General features: G+C 37.8%; 1 protein-coding gene across 1 annotated transcript; it reads left to right on the top strand.

Moving 5' to 3' along the window:
* The first annotated feature begins 8,136 nt into the window (after positions 1 to 8,136).
* On the top strand, positions 8,137 to 17,252 carry LOC137716441 (PH, RCC1 and FYVE domains-containing protein 1). The gene is made up of 9 exons (XM_068455899.2): positions 8,137 to 8,838; positions 10,415 to 10,501; positions 10,920 to 11,009; positions 11,664 to 11,744; positions 11,869 to 12,063; positions 12,146 to 14,284; positions 15,423 to 15,569; positions 16,049 to 16,434; positions 16,761 to 17,252. The coding sequence occupies exons 1-9, from the start codon at positions 8,770 to 8,772 to the stop codon at positions 16,891 to 16,893; spliced, it is 3,327 nt and encodes a 1,108-aa protein (XP_068312000.2). The 5' UTR covers positions 8,137 to 8,769; the 3' UTR covers positions 16,894 to 17,252.
* The last annotated feature ends 1,581 nt before the right edge of the window (positions 17,253 to 18,833 follow it).

Raw genomic sequence — 18,833 nt, 5'->3', positions numbered from 1 at the left:
TGGGCATTCATTGACTCCGTCCATGTCCATTGACATGATTTACAACCTCCCTACCCTTTTATCATCTTCAGTCGCCTTCTGCTGTGTTGAGGTATTGGAAGAAACAGTAAGTGGCATACGTAGTTTCCCAACAGGCAACAGTTAATAAGTTGCAATTAAGACTAGGAACAAGAAAAACACAAATTAAAGCTGGAGTCGGAGTAAAGGAGATAATGCCTCTACCCGCCACAGTGAAGGCACGCCATTGGCACCGTTGGTAATGTGAGGAGTATGAACCTAATCACTCAAGTCATATAATTAGTGGTGGTCAATTCTCCACGTCTTAGTCCAAGAAAGATGCATGGTAAAATTAACAACGATATAACGTCATAATACGCAGCTGGATTAAATAGATCACTGTACCAACACAGTAGATTTCTGAGTGTAATGCTCAGATGTCAAGTTCAATTGAAAATGGAGAGTTTCTGAGATGTTATTTTTCTTCAATGTACAAGAATATATGGGAATTTACAAGAGTGCTTTACCAAGTAATTAGAGATCCAATAAGACGCCTAATTACTCAGCAGTGAGACTAAAAATGCAACAAAAGCCATTGCCCTAATTAAAATTATTAATAAAGATCTCCACTGGCTCCATTGCCCAATGCTTAACTTCTTCCTTCTTATAATGGTAGGATTAGGGTAGATGGTGGATTGTCCTAATGGTTAAGATCTTCCTCTTTAACGTACTATATTTTAAGTTCGAAGCTTCTCCCTCCTCTTTAGTGTAAATTAGTGTAAAATATCATTTGTACAAAAAAATGACAAAATTAGAAATGATGAATTTCCTTCACAGCTAATCCTCTTCTAATCATTCCAAATGAAAAACAATCAATTCCACTTTCAATATGCCTTAAAATACGAGAGCTTTATTCTAATTCAACCATGTGTACCAAATGTGCTTTTAAGGGTTTAGCTTTGGGAGCCTCCAGGGTGTACTAAGCATATTAACGTATTTACAATGTATCACTGCAATCCGTGTTCGCGTGTTGCCCTTTCATATTGGTGTCAACTACTAGATAACCATATCTGGCTCTTTGAGGAGAGATTTTTTTAATGTGATCGTAACATGGGATGATACACTACATGTCATCATACAAACGGTGAGATATATGTGTTCAAAAGTTAAGAGTCTTATATAAAAATATGTGGTATATCACTCGTATTTCGATCACAATGAAAAATTTCTCATCTACGAACTATTGTTTATATAAGTATATTAATTAAGGGCTCATTTTGAACTGCTTTAAAAAAGTGTTTATGCTTAGAAGCATTTCTAGTAAAAACGCTTCTAAAGCACATTGAAATTATTAACAAAAATGCAAGTGCATTCTAGAAAAACACTTGAAGTACTTTCTAAAAAAAACATAAAATAAGTGATTCTTCGAAAAAACACTTCAAATGCTTTTTTGAACCTAGAAGAACTTGTGCCAAATATGATTACAAGTGCTTTTGGCGATTCGAAAGCAGTTTTAGTTATATGAGTAAACATGACAAACACTGTAGACAACATGTACTTTGTAAACTTAATATATATGCTCTGCTACATCGTCTGTAACTTCATGCATATGCTAGCTGGCCTCAGTTATCCGATCCATTGCTATTTTTCACATTTCTCCATTTGGCAGAATCATTAACCTGAACTCTACAATCTATATAATTGCACAAACAAAGCTCGTTCTTTTTTTTTTCTTGGACCACTTATAGCTTTTAGCCTCACAGATCGTCAAAAAGTTGAAAGGCATGACGAACTACATGCTTTAAAACACCGACAGAACGAGGGATGCCTCACCCACGTTGGTAAAACATTGACTTGTGCTAACCTAGCAATTCTTTTTTGTTGGACAATAGTACTTAGTTAGGGTTTATGTGGTAAGGAATGTTAGATCATGGATAGATAAGAACACCGTCGATCCCACTGAGACAGGAAAAGATTTGGAGTTTGGACCACTGCCAGGAAGAAAGTATAAGCCGCTTTTTGTAAAAAGTGAACCTTTGAAGAAAGTTAAAGTTGAGTTTTATAGTAAAATCAACTGGCAATATGAAGAATAGCCTAACTATTTATAAGCATATACAAGGTCATTCTTCTTATCAATGAATGATTCATTCTCAATATGCCCCCTCACGCATGACGAATTTTCAAGTCGAACACGTAAACAATATAACGGAGTGACGTGGAGCACGTGTGGCCGTTGGACTTTACACATAAGACAACCTGCTCTGATACCTTAAAGAAAATTGGAATTTCACCATAAAACCGATTGGCAATATGAGGAGCAGCCCAAATATTTATAAATACGTACAAGATTCCTCTTCTCATAATACGAAATTCATTCTCAACAACTTTCCCATGTTGTTAATGTCAACCAATGGAAAAGCCAAATGCTCCTGTTAAGAGCATCATGCATGAACGTTTGTTAAGGACACATGCATGGTAATAATTTACCCATAAACAAGTAATATCGTCTAGCAAACTTCATTTTTTTGGCTATTTTAAAATCCCTAATTAATCATGTATCTCTATTGCTAAATATGTATCTGACATGCATGCTATTTTTAAAAAGGAACGAAAAATTTCCGGTACTGTTCACTTTAATGAAAAACCATATTTTTACATTAAAAAGTCAATTATGATACTATTCACTTTATTTATTATTTTATCTTTATCGTTAAAACTTAAAGTTTTCAAATCCTTTTCATTAGTTTATTTTTTTTTAAAACTATTAATATCTCTCATCGTATAGAATTCACTTAACGAGGCGTCCAACTTGATTGTTAGACAACAAAGTGGTATGAGATTGTACTTTGAACAAAATATTTTATTTATTTATAATATTATATTGTAAAGTAGATATAAGTTTCTATTTTTCTTGCACATCTTTTTTTTTTTTTTTTTTTTTTTCCTTCAACGCACATATGTTTAGCATGCTCGTTATTTTCATTATAAATGGATTTGAATTGGTATCAAGAGATAATATCATGTAATTAGAAATTAAAGTATGCTAGATTAATTAGTCAAGGTCACCAGTCAACAAAGTTCAAATTTATTAGTAAATGAAACACAAATCAGTCAACCAAACTTAGTTTACTGTAAGTTGTCCTAGTTAACAATAGTCCAGTTCAATACACATATTAACAACTAAAACATGCAATGAGGAGTAGACACAGGAACTAGTCAATAAGTACAAATTTGTCAGAACAAAAAATCCAGATTCACGAAACAAACTTAATAGACTAGTACATTAGCCTAGTCAACAACAACACAGTTATATCTCACAATGCAGCAGTATATAGTTAAACAACTTCTCACAATAGTCCATCAACTAAGTAGCTCATACAACATACCATAAACATATCTAGATATGTAAGCAAGTTTAAGCATGAAGGAACATAAGAAGATTTGATCAGGAAAAAAAAAAACCCACCTCTGGGTTAAAAAACCGAGAGCTTTATGGAGTCCAATCTACTAGTGCAAATATGGTTCATACAAAGTACCACATCAAGCTTATTTCCTAGATCTAATCTAAGGAACAACTTTACCTTTGTGTAACCTTACTTTGCACGAGATGGAGACCTCTTCGGTCTTCACGAAGAGGCAACTCTAACCTTGAACTCTTCTCCTTGTGGCACAAAGAGCAATATGTCCAATGCAAAATGATATGATAATGATGATAATATGGAATATGGATTCAAAAGACCAGTCAATTCTCCCATCAAATACTTGAAGGAAGAAACCAACGTGAACCGGAAAACTAGGTCTAAATGAAGATTTGAAACTTAAGGCTAGACCATGAATATAATGCAAACCTATTTTTCAATGATTTGGAGTTTAATGCATGAAAACGGTTTTGCAATGAAGAACTTTACCTAGAAAAAATGCTTGAGCTCCTAGGGAATCTAAGTTAGAGAGGAAAAAACAAAGACGCTCTTTTTCAAAATAATCTATCTCAGCCCGAGAGGAAATGAAATCCTCCAACCATATTGATCAAAACCTTTGATTGCTGCAAAACAAGTACAAAAAGACACTTGTCAAATGAAACAAATTATTCGTAACATTTTATTTTTTTATTTGTTTTAATTTTTTAGCTTATTTTTTTAAACTAAATTCTTCGTAATATTGTCACTCAGTAGTACGATCTGGTGGTATTCATCTCCACTTTAAAGTGAGAGGTTTTAGGTTCGAATCTGGTAGATTGCGAATTTGATACCAAATTAGGTTGTGGCTTTGCCAAACTCCTCCTCCCCTTAGTATAAAAATATATTCTTTTACTTCCACTTCAATAAAAAAGTGGGATTTGCAATTGCCACGTAATTATTTAACGGTTAGCTTAACATATTTTCTAATTACAATGAAATAATAAGTAAAATATGTAATAAAAATGTTTTAAAGACGTCGTATGAAAATGTAATTGCACACAAACCTATATATGTAAAATATAATATACCCGTGTATTTATTAAGTGTTATCTTATTTCACATTTCGATTTTTCATTTTCTCTTTTTTGATGCACGGCACAACATGATGAGGCAAAGTTATGAAGGGACCATGATAGTCTCAACCCCATCCTGACATTTTTTCACGCGTAAAAAAAAATTTAGTGTTATGTTAATGATTTTCAAGGTTTTTCAGTAGGCTCATGACCCAAATCCGACATTTTTAGTTTAATTTCTTTGATTGAGTTTGATTTGAGGTTGGTGGCTCCTATGGAGTCCAAACAATCCGGTTCTTGTGAGCTTTGAGGAGGAGGGAGAACGGAAGAAAGTCATAGAGACTTGGGGTTTGGGTTTAAGGAAGATGATAATGATGGGGGACGATACCATAGCAGACCAAAGATGGTGATCAATTACTCATCACATGACATAGTAATTTTTGTAAGATTATGAGAGCGTTTCAGATTAAGCCTCATAGGGCAATTCTAAGCTAAAATTCTAGTTACACTACTACTGACTAGCAGCGTGGTGAGAAAATAAATTGAAATAAAATGAATATGGTAGGATAGATAGGAGTCCACTATCTCCTAGTGTGAGGAGAGACCTGAAAATCCTAAAAACTTCACTTCTACTACTAGCCTACGACGTGGACAACTTGAAGAACTAAGCAACAAACTCTTAAACAAGAGCAAAACACTTCAAATGAGTATAGAACACAAATTTCAATACGATAATTCAAACAACTTCTACTCCTTCTCTGCCTTACAAATACAAGATTTATCGGCTTACAACTTACAATGAGAATTGTAACATCTCACATCGTCCAGGGAAGTGGATCCTGTAAGCCTTATATGTATATTCTCATCCCTACCTAACATGAGACATTTTGGGAGCTCACTGGCTTCGGATTCCGTAGGAACTCTGAAGTTAAGCGAGTTCGTGCGAGAGCAATCCCAGGATGGGTGACCCACTGGGAAGTTCTCGTGTGAGTTCCCAGAAACAAAACCGTGAGGGTGTGGAGGGTGTGGTTGGGGCCCAAAGAGGACAATATCATGCTACGGTGGAGTCGAGCTCGAGATGTGGTCAGGACTCGAGCCGGGATGTGACAATTATTATGAAAAGACAAATAAAATAAAGCTTACAATAAAACTCCTAGGAAACTAAAAGACTTCAATTAATACTAGAAATCTCATAAGCCACAAATTTAAAGCAAGATACATGCACTATAGCTCTAAAAATTCATGCATTTTATTATCACTTTGATCAAATGATATTTTCTTTCAATTATGCATATTAATAGATAATATAGATTTGTTGTGTTGAGATTGAAAATGACACACCCCGACCGAGATCAGGGCGTGTTGGCCATCACACGAAGGTGACGTAGCCATGTGCACGTGCGGAAGCTAATAGAACAGTAATATAAAAGTACGAATAAATAAAAACTAGCATACAAGGTCCTAGAACAAGTGCTAGCGAGATACAAATTCAGAGCGAGACTATAGCAGTACAAAAGAAAAGTTGTGACAAAAGTACACCCGAAGGTGACCCTACGCTGGTGAGTATCTGTCAGAAAAGCCGGAAGGATCCTCTGGGAGACCACCGAAACTGCTACTCAACTAGAACCTGGAGGGGCGCAAAACAAAAGCGTGAGTGGGCAAAAACAAATCTTTCTAAAACCATTTATAAAATACTTTCTAACCCCTCGCCGTAAAACCTGTATACTTCCCAGAAAATATATACACATAATACATATGCCAAACATGCTCAAATAATATGCCATGCCGAAATCTCATAATGATATGCAAGTGCCCAGGTATAAACATATCAATATCATGTAATCTGGCAGCCGGAGTCACCTAACGTGACCTGTACGGCTGCATCTAGAGCTCAAATCTCAATCTCAATATCTAAACCTGCCCACGAGTCGGAACCACCTAAAGTGGTCTGTACGACAGGCCTGGGTGTAAATAAGTGCTACGATCACGTGAAGACTGGGCGAATAATCGCGGGTCACCTACGAGTCGGAACCACCTAAAGTGGTCTGTACGACAGGCCTGTGCACCTACCTTGAATCCAAGGTGAGCATAAGGTGCGGGAGGTGAACATCACGTGAAGGACTGTGCCCTGGCCACGGGCGGGAGCACTAACACCGGGGGTGTAGGTTATGAGCTCTCTAACTATCTCAAACCACTACTGAAACATAAACGTGAATAACGCTTACCTGGCACTTACCTGTGCGTCCACAGCACCCAATATGCATATGTATAAATATATGCAACTAATAACGTACCCAACGATGCACGAAAAACAATAATGTAATGCATGGCATAATGAATAAACATTTATTCAAGTTCTGGGAAAATATAATATATAGGTATATACGGAAAACCAAAAGCCCACTCACTGGTATGTAGAAGGGTCGTAGCCCCCCTGCCTCACGTGTGCACGCTCGTCCTCGGGGTACGTGTCACCTATATGCGAAATAGCTATAAAAACGTTAACTTTAAAGCACATAACCAACTTCTCGTAATAACTTCTCATACATTACTCAAAATGGACAAATGAATATACCAATGTGCTCTACACAACCTCAGGATCACAACCATATTTTTAGAAAAATTTTCCTCCGCCGCACGCGCCCCCACGCGCCGGCCACGCGTAGGCAGATTCCGTTAACGGCGCCGGAAAACTGGGAAACCTGCAACTCGAGTTTTCTCACTCGTTTCTCAACCGTTTTTCGTGATTTTTGAACCAAAATGAAGCCCTAAACTAGTAGAACATGTCCCAACAAGTTTTAAGGGCTAAAACTTACGCGATCTTACCTGAGCAAACAACCAAAACCGGCCAACTTCGAACCAGGCCTTCCCGACGTCCAATTTCGTCCAACTAAGTACTCCGAGACTCCTTGGGACACCACCAAGCTACCTACGAGCTTAAAAATCCCAAAAACAAGCTAGATTAAGTTTGCATGAATAGTGCTCGAAACTGCCATTGTCGAATCGACGTGAAAACGATGAAGTTCTTACCTGAAAATGGTACGATCGTGCTCCTCTCAGCCTCACGAGTTCAATGGTGTAGTTGGTTCCCTCGATCTACTAAGGTTTGGGTGAGTTGTGTGTGTCCGTACGTTTACAGAGGGAAGAAGAAGAAAGAAGGGAGAGGGAGAGACACGGGACAGAGACAGAGGGAGAGGGAGTGTGTGTGTGTGTGTGGCCCAACACATGCCAACACCACACAAAACAACCAACTAACATGACGGAAACAAACCAGGGGCAAAATGGTCATTTCGCACGTACGTTTTAATAATCCCGGGACGGGATGTCACAGAAAATATACGAGAAATGAACATCTTTTTCTTTATTTTCTACACTTTTTTTAATTTTTCACCAATAAAAAAAAAAATAAAAATGTGCATCATTTCATCAATAACAGTAAATTAAAAGTCTAATGATATTTTTTATCACTTATAAATAGAAATTTTGAGATTCAAATTTCGTGAAAGAGTAATTTGAAACAACAAATTAGAGAGAAGAAAAGGACAAAAAGACCAAAAATCCAGTGCCAAATGATAAAATATTATTTTTTTTCCCAAGCGTCAGATGACTCAAATTAGAAAATTAACTCGGGTATCTTGTTTTCTCCTGACCTCCTTTTCACTTCAACCATTCTACTTCGAGGTCTCGCCATCATTTTATCATATAATTTCTTACACTTTTTCTGCGGAAAAAAAAAAAAAAAATTCCACCTCTCTCTCTCTTTTCTCTCTCCTCTCTCTGCTCTCTCTGTGGATTAAAGCTGTTTTTCTCTCCTCCTCTGCAACTCATAGCCAAATATCAGATCATCCTCTCCTTTTCCCTCACTTTCTCCACCCCTAGATTATCTGTCTCTCCCTTTCCCTCACAATCTCCGGAGTCAGCGACTTGGTGACTCGCCGACTGGCCGCTTCCTCAATTCTCGGAATCACTGAACTCTCGCTCCATTTCTCTCTCGGCTTCGTTCGGCGCCGGACGACGAAGCTTCTGGACTTCACCTGAAGACGTGAAGACTCCAAGACTCTGAGGGTGTTGGCTTCTGTACGGACCGAGGGAGCTGGATTGGAGTTGGACTAAAGGTGGCGACGATGGTGGATTTGAGTGTCGGTGGAGATTGGCGCCCTGTTTGGGGACGAGGATATGGGGTTCCACTTGGCGGCTGAGTTCAGAGTCTGTGAATGGCGGTGTTTGGGTACGAGAGTGGTTGAGTCCCGAATTGGGGTTTAGAACCTTGACTTGTTTAGGGTTTCTGAGGAGGAGAAGAAATGTCGCGGACCGAGAGGATGGGTTCGGATCTTAGCAGGACCGGCCCCATTGAAAGAGACATCGAGCAGGTATTGTTCTACGAATTGGTTTCGATTATTTTTTGGGTTTAATTTTATTTTCTGCTGTTTAATGGTGTTGCTGTAAATGTTGAATGCTTTGTAATTTCCTTAAACTAGTTAGGAGGTGTTATTTGATCCAAAATTGAGTGGTTTATCTTGTTGTATGAGACGCTATATTGGTGGTGGTGGTGATGATGGCGATAATGATGTTGCGAGTTTTGTTCAATGTGATCAAGTGGCAATGAGTTGCTTATTGGATGAAAGGATTATTTGAATGAGATTGTAACTCATGGGATGTGCAGCGGTTGCAGCTTGTGGATTTTGTAGGACTACATTTAGATGAAGTCGTGGAGTTTAGTGTTTGCTAACATTGATATTTGGGGGGGTTGCTCAAATGGAGTGAAAGACAATTGACTACTGGGTTTATGGGTTTCTTATTTATACACGTGATTCTGAGTTAGCTAGTTATGCATTGTATATTTTGTTCGGGTCACATTATTGAAATTCACTATTTTTTTTTTCCACTGCTTTCTGCGATATGGGTTTGGGGGTTGGGTAGTTGAAGGGAAGTATTTTGGTTGCTCTAAGATTAGGGATGACAGCTGTTTGGGGTTCACGTATGTGTTTAGCAATCGAGTTCCAGTTACCTTGATAAAAGACCAATTTAATTGATTGTTGTTTTATGACATACAATGTATTGATTGTTCTTCAAAAAAAATGATTGTTGTTTTATCACATACAACGTATTTAATCTACATAAATCAAGGGACCAAAACTGGATCAGGAGCAGTATTTGTTCCTAGCAAGTAGCAAATGATGATGGCTGATGCACATAATTTGGAAAACATGAAATATGAATGATTTTAAGTGGTTGCAGTGTAATTATATTCATTCAAAAGGGAGGGTTCGGGACCATAGGAGTCCAAAGCAAAGAAGCATGTCAATTTGGGATTGATTTTAATGTAGTAGAGGTGGAGGATGTTGGCAATATAATCTCGAATTTTCTTTGATGAAAATTAAAAAGTAAAAATATTAGATAATCTGGGGCAATAATTGAATAATGATGGAACTGAATCCTTTTGTAACATTTGGCGATAGGAACTTTCTTTCTTATTCCCACCTTGCTGATAGGTTTCACTTCCTTCTTTCAACACTTCAAACTGGTGCTTAGGAATTTTGCATTCATAACCTGCGGAGCACCTCTTCCCGGGATTAATACAAGTATAGATTGAATTGTTATGAGTGTTTATGTAATCTTTCGCTTAATTCAGTTTGATTTTTCATTGGTTGAATTAAGTGTGCTGATCCTTCAAAGGAATTGTATACCAAATGATAACAAAACTCAGTATGAATTATTAAAAGGAATTGTATGCTAGAACTCAGTTTGAATGCTCGCTCTTATGTATTTATGCACTTCTATCTTAAAATGTCTTTGTCCTTTTCATATTTTTATTATTTAGGTGTTTAATGAATAAATAATTTACTTATCCTTTCGTGTACTTCTCTATTATTCTTTTCTTAGTATTTTCTTCTCATACACGAAAGTGCTGAATATGTTAAGACTCTTGACTGTTTCTTACGACAGGCTATTACTGCTCTAAAGAAAGGGGCATACCTGCTCAAGTATGGAAGAAGGGGGAAGCCAAAGTTTTGTCCATTTCGTCTTTCCAATGTAAGTTTGATCCTGAATTTTCTTTCTGATTTACTATTGTAATTTTGTGTTTGTGTCTGCCTTTCTTCATATCCATATTGTTCTTTTCTTTTCCTTGCAAGAGTACCATATGCATCCTTTTCTTCCATCCATTCTTAACCCATACTTAAACATAGAAAGATTTAACTACATGATCATATTCAGCACCTACATCAGGCAGAATAAAATCCTATTAAACTAATTAAGTACCTCTACCTAGATCCTCTTCAACAGTTTCATCTGATTCCTTTCTCATCAACAATCTTTTATGATATTTATTCATGAGGCATGTAATTGTGGCTACAAGCTTTTGTACTTTTCAATACGGTTGTTTCGTGACACTGTCATACATAATTTTTCCTGTTAATAGATATAATTCATCATTGCTTTCTACTTTCAGGATGAATCCGTTCTAATATGGTTCTCTGGGAAAGAGGAAAAGCACCTTAAACTAAGCCATGTGTCTAGAATTATTTCTGGGCAACGCACTGTAAGTGTCTAACTGCGAAGATGCATCATCTGTATATTTCCAGTCACATGATTTTGACTATATTTATATTACTATTTTTTTTTTTACAATGTGGTTGCATGACTACGTCATTTGATGATTTTTTTATTGAAAGATGACGCTGGAAAAAAATTGGTTTGCGTTTAATAAATGATTAAGTTGTAACTTTAACTTTTAAACCAGAAACAACTGATTGTGGACAAGCTAGATATTTTGACCGTATTTGGCCATGGGTTACCTGTTTGTATTTTAAATTTTCTTTTCCATCTTTAAATATATACCACTGTGTGTGTAGTACTGGTATCTGTCATGTGCCATTCTGGATCATAAGAAGCCTTGGATTTCTCTATTCTTGTGCCATTTCTCCTCCTTCCTCCTTGAATTTACTAATTTTAAGGATGAGTTTTTTTAGTATTTTGGTTTGTGTGGTAATTGTGATACTGGTGATTTCTCATTATAACTGTCATACCTCAGTGGGTGTGCATTTGTGCTTGCGTATTTTCTGCTTTTTAATTTAATCAGGAGCTCCATATCTTTATGCATCTGCAGCAACATGATGCTAATGTATCAGTAAAAAATTAAAAGATAAGACTTTTCTGTTTTGTACTGATAAAACATGGCCCCTATGTCTTCCAGCCAATCTTTCAAAGGTATCCACGGCCTGAGAAGGAGTACCAGTCATTTTCCTTAATATATAGTGACAGATCACTAGATTTGGTAAGCTTCAATCTACTCTCTTTGATTGCTATCTTGTCCTTCATTCTACCCTATGGTCATGGTAGAATGGTTTTACTATTGTTTTAAAGTATATATATTCAGTGATATGATTCTTCTGTACTAGATTTGCAAAGATAAAGATGAAGCTGAGGTTTGGTTTAGTGGCTTAAAAGCATTGATATCCCGAAGCCATCATAGAAAATGGAGAACAGAGTCAAGGAGTGATGGAATTCCATCTGAAGCAAATAGCCCTAGAACATACATGCGGAGAAGCTCACCTCTACATTCTCCATTTGGTAGCAACGATAGCTTACAGAAGGTATGGCTTCTTTTTCCTTTGTATGCTCTTCTTCACTTGCATTCAAAATGTAAATTATATTCTTTTATTTTGTTCAATTCAGGATAGTGCAGATCACCTTCGCCTTCATAGTCCATATGAAAGTCCTCCTAAAAATGGTCTGGATAAGGCACTTTCAGATGTGATACTGTATGCTGTTCCTCCCAAGGGTTTCTTCCCTCCAGATTCGGCCAGTGCTTCAGTACATTCTGTGTCATCTGGTGGCTCAGATGGTGCACCTGGGCAGATGAAGGCAATGGCAATGGATGCTTTTAGAGTTAGTCTATCCAGTGCTGTTAGCTCATCAAGCCAAGGTTCTGGTCATGATGATGGTGATGCCTTGGGAGATGTTTTCATGTGGGGAGAAGGCACAGGAGATGGTGTTGTGGGTGGTGGTTCTCACAGAGTTGGAAGCTGTTTTGGTGCCAAAATGGATTCTTTATTGCCCAAAGCCTTAGAATCTAAAGTCGTACTTGACGTCCAAAACATTGCCTGTGGTGGTCGTCATGCTGCTTTAGTAACTAAGCAAGGGGAGATTTTTTCTTGGGGAGAGGAGTCAGGGGGCAGGCTTGGCCATGGTGTAGATGTTGACGTTTTGCAACCAAAGCTCATTGATGCACTTAGTAATATCAACATTGAGCTTGTTGCTTGTGGTGAGTACCATACTTGTGCTGTTACCCTTTCTGGTGATCTGTACACATGGGGTGATGGAACTTACAATTTTGGTCTACTTGGACATGGAAATGAAGTGAGCCATTGGGTCCCCAAAAGAGTAAATGGACCCTTGGAGGCTATACATGTCTCATCCATATCTTGTGGACCCTGGCACACAGCAGTTGTAACATCCGCTGGGCAGTTGTTTACTTTTGGTGATGGCACATTTGGTGTTCTGGGCCATGGTGATCGGAAAAGTGTTTCAATTCCCAGGGAAATAGAATCCCTAAAGGGCCTTCGCACTGTACAAGCAGCTTGTGGCGTCTGGCATACTGCTGCAGTTGTAGAAGTCATGGTTGGGAATTCAAGTGCCAGCAACTGTTCATTAGGAAAGCTGTTCACTTGGGGAGATGGTGATAACGGTAGGCTTGGGCATGGTGACAAGGAAGCAAAACTTGTGCCTACCTGTGTTGCTGCTCTTGTTGAACCCAATTTTTGTCGAGTTGCTTGTGGACATAGTATGACAGTTGCTCTTACAACATCTGGTCATGTCTACACAATGGGAAGTCCTGTTTATGGCCAGTTAGGAAATCCTCAAGCTGATGGAAAGCTCCCAACTCGAGTTGAGGGAAAGCTCTCCAAAAGTTATGTGGAAGAGATTGCTTGTGGTACCTATCATGTTGCAGTTTTAACTTCAAGACCTGAAGTGTATACTTGGGGAAAAGGAGCAAATGGTCGTTTAGGTCATGGAAATATAGATGACCGGAACTCCCCAACACTAGTTGAAGCTCTGAAAGATAAGCAAGTCCAGAGTATTGCTTGCGGTGCTAATTTTACTGCAGTTATTTGCCTTCATAAATGGGTTTCAGGAGTTGATCAGTCAATGTGTTCGGGTTGCCGGCTTCCTTTTAATTTTAAAAGAAAACGCCATAATTGTTATAATTGTGGGCTTGTTTTTTGTCATTCTTGCAGCAGTAAGAAATCACTCAAGGTTTCCATGGCCCCAAATCCCAGCAAACCTTATCGTGTCTGTGATAATTGTTTTAATAAACTGAGAAAAGCTGCTGAAACTGGCACTTCATCCCAGACCTCTGTAAGCAGAAGAGGAAGTATCAATCAGGGGTCAAACGAGCTTATTGATAAAGATGATAAGTTGGACTCCAGATCTCGGGTGCAACTTTGCAGGTTTTCTTCAATGGAATCTCTGAAGCATGTGGAAACCCGTTCATCAAAGAAAAATAAGAAACTAGAATTTAACAGTGGTCGAGTCTCACCTGTTCCAAATGGAGGCTCACAGTGGGGAGCTCTTAATATTTCTAAAACTTTTAATCCAGTGTTTGGGTCATCCAAGAAGTTTTTCTCAGCTTCTGTTCCTGGATCAAGAATCATTTCTCGAGCTACATCCCCAATTTCAAGGCGCCCCAGCCCACCTCGTTCTACAACACCAACTCCAACTCTGGGAGGACTCACATCGCCAAAGATTGTTGTAGATGATGCTAAAAGGACAAATGAAAGCCTTAGCCAGGAGGTTATCAAACTAAGATCACAGGTATTCACTACATATTTTTATTTTTCAACTAGTATAGGTGCATGGCTCTCTCGCAAGTTAACTGCTAGTGGAAAATTGACTCGATATCTTTTTCTCCTTTCACCAATTTTAATTTCATGAAATAAAGTATGGGAGAACTAATAAAAAGTCCCTTACCGAACCTTTTTTTTTTTTTTTTTTTTTTTTTTTTAATTCAAAGCCCTCTTAAAGTGTGACTCCTTATTTGTTTTTCAACTAGTATAGGTGCACGGCTCTCTTGCAAGTCAGCTGCTAGTGAAAAATTTACTTTACTTGATATCTTCTTCTCCATTCACCAATTTTAATTTCATGGAATTAAGTATGGGAGAACTAATAAAAAGTCCCTTACCAAACTTTTTTAAAATAAAAAAAAAAAAATATTCAAAGCCCTCTTAAAGTGTGACTCCTTATTTGTGTAGTGACGGAAATTAAACCCCTACAACTTATTTTAATTTTGGAGTTTTGAAGAGTATCCTCATTCGTGATAATTTAACTATTGGTGAGAATTCTTAAGAAATCACAAGTCTGATTCTTTTTGTAATTCAGGATAGGAATTATACACAATGGAATGGTAGAAATCAAAATCGCTCCCCCCCTCCAACAAAAGAAATTATCTTTCAACACGAACATTAAATATTCCTTTTGGTCAAATTATTGCCAAATTAAAATTCAATTACCGAGTTGTTCAAATGAATGGAGGAAACAACTAGCGATAATTTTTTGGGCAAAATTGATCAACAGAGTTGAAGATGAATATTCTCAAAGGAGTGGCAGACAACGTTGCATGAGTTTTCGTGTTTAGCTGAGCAATTAACAGTAAGAAGTGTAGTAAAGAGTGAATAAAGAGAGCAAAAGAAAGAAATCAACTGGTGAAAAAGAACTGTTTTCAGGGATAATTAAAAAGAAACGTACCAAGAGAAAGAAAATAACATGATTGTTTCAATTTATTATTCTATTTCTACTTTTAGAAATATGACTTTTAATAGATAATTGATTTTATGAATCTACTTTGTTCGAAGAAGTGTTGGCTGTCCATTCCCTTCACCAAGACCCAACTATTCATATCAGACCTGTTCAGTTTTCTCTTTGAGCGTTTTGTCTGACTAGTATTATCTTTCAGGTTGAAAGTCTTACTCGAAAAGCCCAACTAAAAGAAGTTGAGCTGGAAAGAACAACTAAACAGCTGAAGGAAGCAATAGCAATTGCAGGTGCGGAGACTGCAAAATGCAAAGCAGCAAAGGAAGTGATCCAGTCACTTACTGCCCAAGTAAGAATACGATGGATGTTTACGTGCTTTGGTATAATACTTCATTGTTATTTTCTAACCATTGTCTCAAATGTAATTTGTTAGTTAGGGATTATTAATTGTTCTTTATGTTGTAAGGTTTGCTATCTTTCGAAAATGTTACTAAATGTACTGAAGAGTTCTTTTTCACCACAAACAGGGAAGAAATGGCTTCTCAGATTGATTCTGGTTGTCATTTGACATGTGGCGACTGCTTGCTTAGTATGTTTGTAGAGATTCTTTTCCTATCCCACAACAAATGTGTATGACATGTTGAACCATATCGAATTGTCAACGATAATTATCTACAGTGCCATGTGCTAAAATAATTTTCCTAAGTCAGTTCTGGTGATCTATTTAAGTGGCCGGAGACAAATAAATCCTTACTGTATATTGTCACTTGTGCTCTTGTAGGCCAAGTCTTGCTGATATTAATTTTGTGTTTTGTATATGTTGACCAGTTGAAGGACATGGCTGAAAGGCTGCCTGTTGGAGCAGTGCGGAATATCAAATCACCCTCTCTAGCTTCTTCCTGGGGTTCTGATCCTTCCAATGAAGTTTCTATTCCTCCGATTGACCGATTGAATGGTCAAGTAACATTCCAAGAAGCAGACTCCAATGGATCAAACATCCAATTGCTTTCCAATGGGTCCAACACCACCAGTAACCGCAGTTCAAGTCACAACAAACAAGGACATCTAGATGTAGCAACCAGAAATGGGAACAAAATTAAAGAAAATGAATCTCATCATGAAACTGAATGGGTTGAGCAAGATGAGCCTGGTGTATACATCACACTTACTTCCCTACCAGGAGGTGCCAAGGATCTCAAGCGAGTTCGTTTCAGGTATACTGTACTTGCCTACATAACAGTACGTGCCTATGCGGGAGTGTGTTTTTCCCTTTCCGATAAGAGTGTGTATATGTATATATATAGTATAATGTTCTCTTGCCAAACTCTAGACTGTTTTCAGGCAAGAATCTACCTAATAAGTGGGTTGGATTCATAGATTGCTTATGTTGCTACAGTGTCTGTGAGAGAATAATAAATATATATATATAGAGAGAGAGAGAGAGAGAGGGAGAGAGAGAATTTTATATGCACTATAGAAGTTTAACATATCATTAGCATACTCATACTGTACTCCCAATTTATATCATTGTTGAATGCAGTCGGAAGCGATTTAGTGAGAAACAAGCAGAACAGTGGTGGGCAGAGAACCGAGCAAGAGTGTATGAACAATACAATGTGCGCATGGTAGACAAGTCTAGTGTAGGCATTGGGAGCGAGGACTTGGCTCGCTGACATGTGGGAGCAGTCATCTGTAAATGGAATTGATATTTTTTTCAGGTTCAAGCTTGGGTTACGAAGGTCTAATTCGTTAATTAGCGTTGGCTTTCATTCTCATAAAGGTTTGGTATAGGACGGAGATTTTAAATGGGTTTGATTGCGTTTTTTCCATTTTTCTCTAATTTGGTTGTATTCCAATTTTTCCCTATGTTCCTTGTGTGGGGGTTTGAGGGTGAGAAATGTAAATTCCTAAATGTGTTTACGCAATGGTTCGTAACGAGGCATCGCCTACGCTAACATGCGCGCATTGTACATGATATATCCTTCTCTACGCTGCCATATGATGTGAAGTGCACATAATTCACCAATCACAATGTTCTGTACTGGAACAATGGAACAGTTGTAGAATCGATCCTCTCGGTTGGGGCAATCACTTGAATTTCCGTGGCGGAGACTTTAAGCCCCACATCCTTTGTTTTACAGAAAATTAAATGAAAAATGCTTCATAAACTTTTATTAGTATCATCTTTATGTTTAACGGTTTTTTAGCCAAAATAGCCTCTGAGATTTGCATAATTCCTCATTTTGGTCTCTGAGATTTGAAATCAATAGAATTGGACTCTGAGTTTGTCTACAATAAATCATTTTAGTCTTTTCATGAAAATCTGCATAAAATAAGAATAAAATGATAAAAATATCCTCAATTTTGGTCAAATCATTTTGACCTATTCTTTATTAAATTAAAGGTAATTTTGTCATTTTGATCATTATTTAACATAATTTTTCATCTAAGGATCAAAATGATTGATGGTGAACAATCTTAGGGACTACTTCTATGGATTTCAAATCTTAAAGTTCATTTTGGCTAAAAAGCCTTGTTTAACGCATGATTTGTTAGTCGTTATATGACACATTGACACACTAGAAATTCAATAGAAATCATCTACTTGCATCCAGAGTCTACATGGCGCAATAAGCAAAGTAGCATTTTTAGTTGGATTCACGTATCAGCATGCTAAAGCTAATAACTGCATTAAACTCAATACGGCCCAATAAGCAAAGTAGCCCAACATGGTCAATTGATGTAGTCAGTCCATGAATAATGCCCAATGCCTACACGATGCAATTTGCGATAGAACTCCAAGTCAGGTTTGTTCTCTGGTTTTGGGTTTAAGGCACACATAAGTGATTCTCTGGTTGAAAATCTTGGGTGGACGTGTGTCGTTTAACTGTGACCAGAAATAGGCTGAAATACCTTTAGCATTTCTTAGCCCCGTTGTGAATTGATCCTACCTTTTAGAGTGTGACTTCAGAATAAAATAAAAAATCACATCATTATGTCGGTTATCACGCCTTCCATTCAAAGAATAATTTTTATCTTCAGTTGCACTTTATTTGTTTGATTCAAGGGATATTTTAATTGAAAGAGCACCAAACCCAAGCTTCAATGGTGCTATTGGCCCTTGCTAAGGCTTGGGTTGGTGGCACCTTCTCATTTCCTCCTCCTAGCCTCTTCCATGCCCTCATACACCTTCCACAGCCGTCTTTCTCATTTCCTTCTCTTCTTTCTTCCTCTCCCTCACCCTCTTTTGGCTCCCACTGCTTCAAATCGCCTCCGCCAATTTGTGCGTCCTTGGCATGCCTTTTCGGTGATCATCGCCGTTCCTGTTCCTTTGGTTTAAGGTCTCCCTCCTTTTCCTCATCTCTTTCATCTTCTCTATAAGTTCTATTTTCAATTTTCTTTTCCTTACCCACCAGCCCCGTTCTCCTTCCTCAGTATACCCCCACCTCATATTTTCTCATCCCCTTTGCTATCCCTCATATTTCCCCTCCCATAACAAAGTTTTAGATTTTAGAGTGTTGGATCCAATCTTGCCGCTTGACCCATCCCCCCTACCCGTTGCCGAACCGGCTTATTGGCAAAATTAGGTGAACTGTGGTACGATTCACGTTGT

The sequence above is a fragment of the Pyrus communis genome, chromosome 3 (genome assembly GCF_041283825.1).
Source record: "Pyrus communis isolate YQ-2024b chromosome 3, ASM4128382v1, whole genome shotgun sequence".
Taxonomy (NCBI): Eukaryota; Viridiplantae; Streptophyta; class Magnoliopsida; order Rosales; family Rosaceae; genus Pyrus; species Pyrus communis.
Note: the sequence above shows the minus strand (reverse complement) of the source record. Positions and strands in the feature narration are given on the sequence as shown.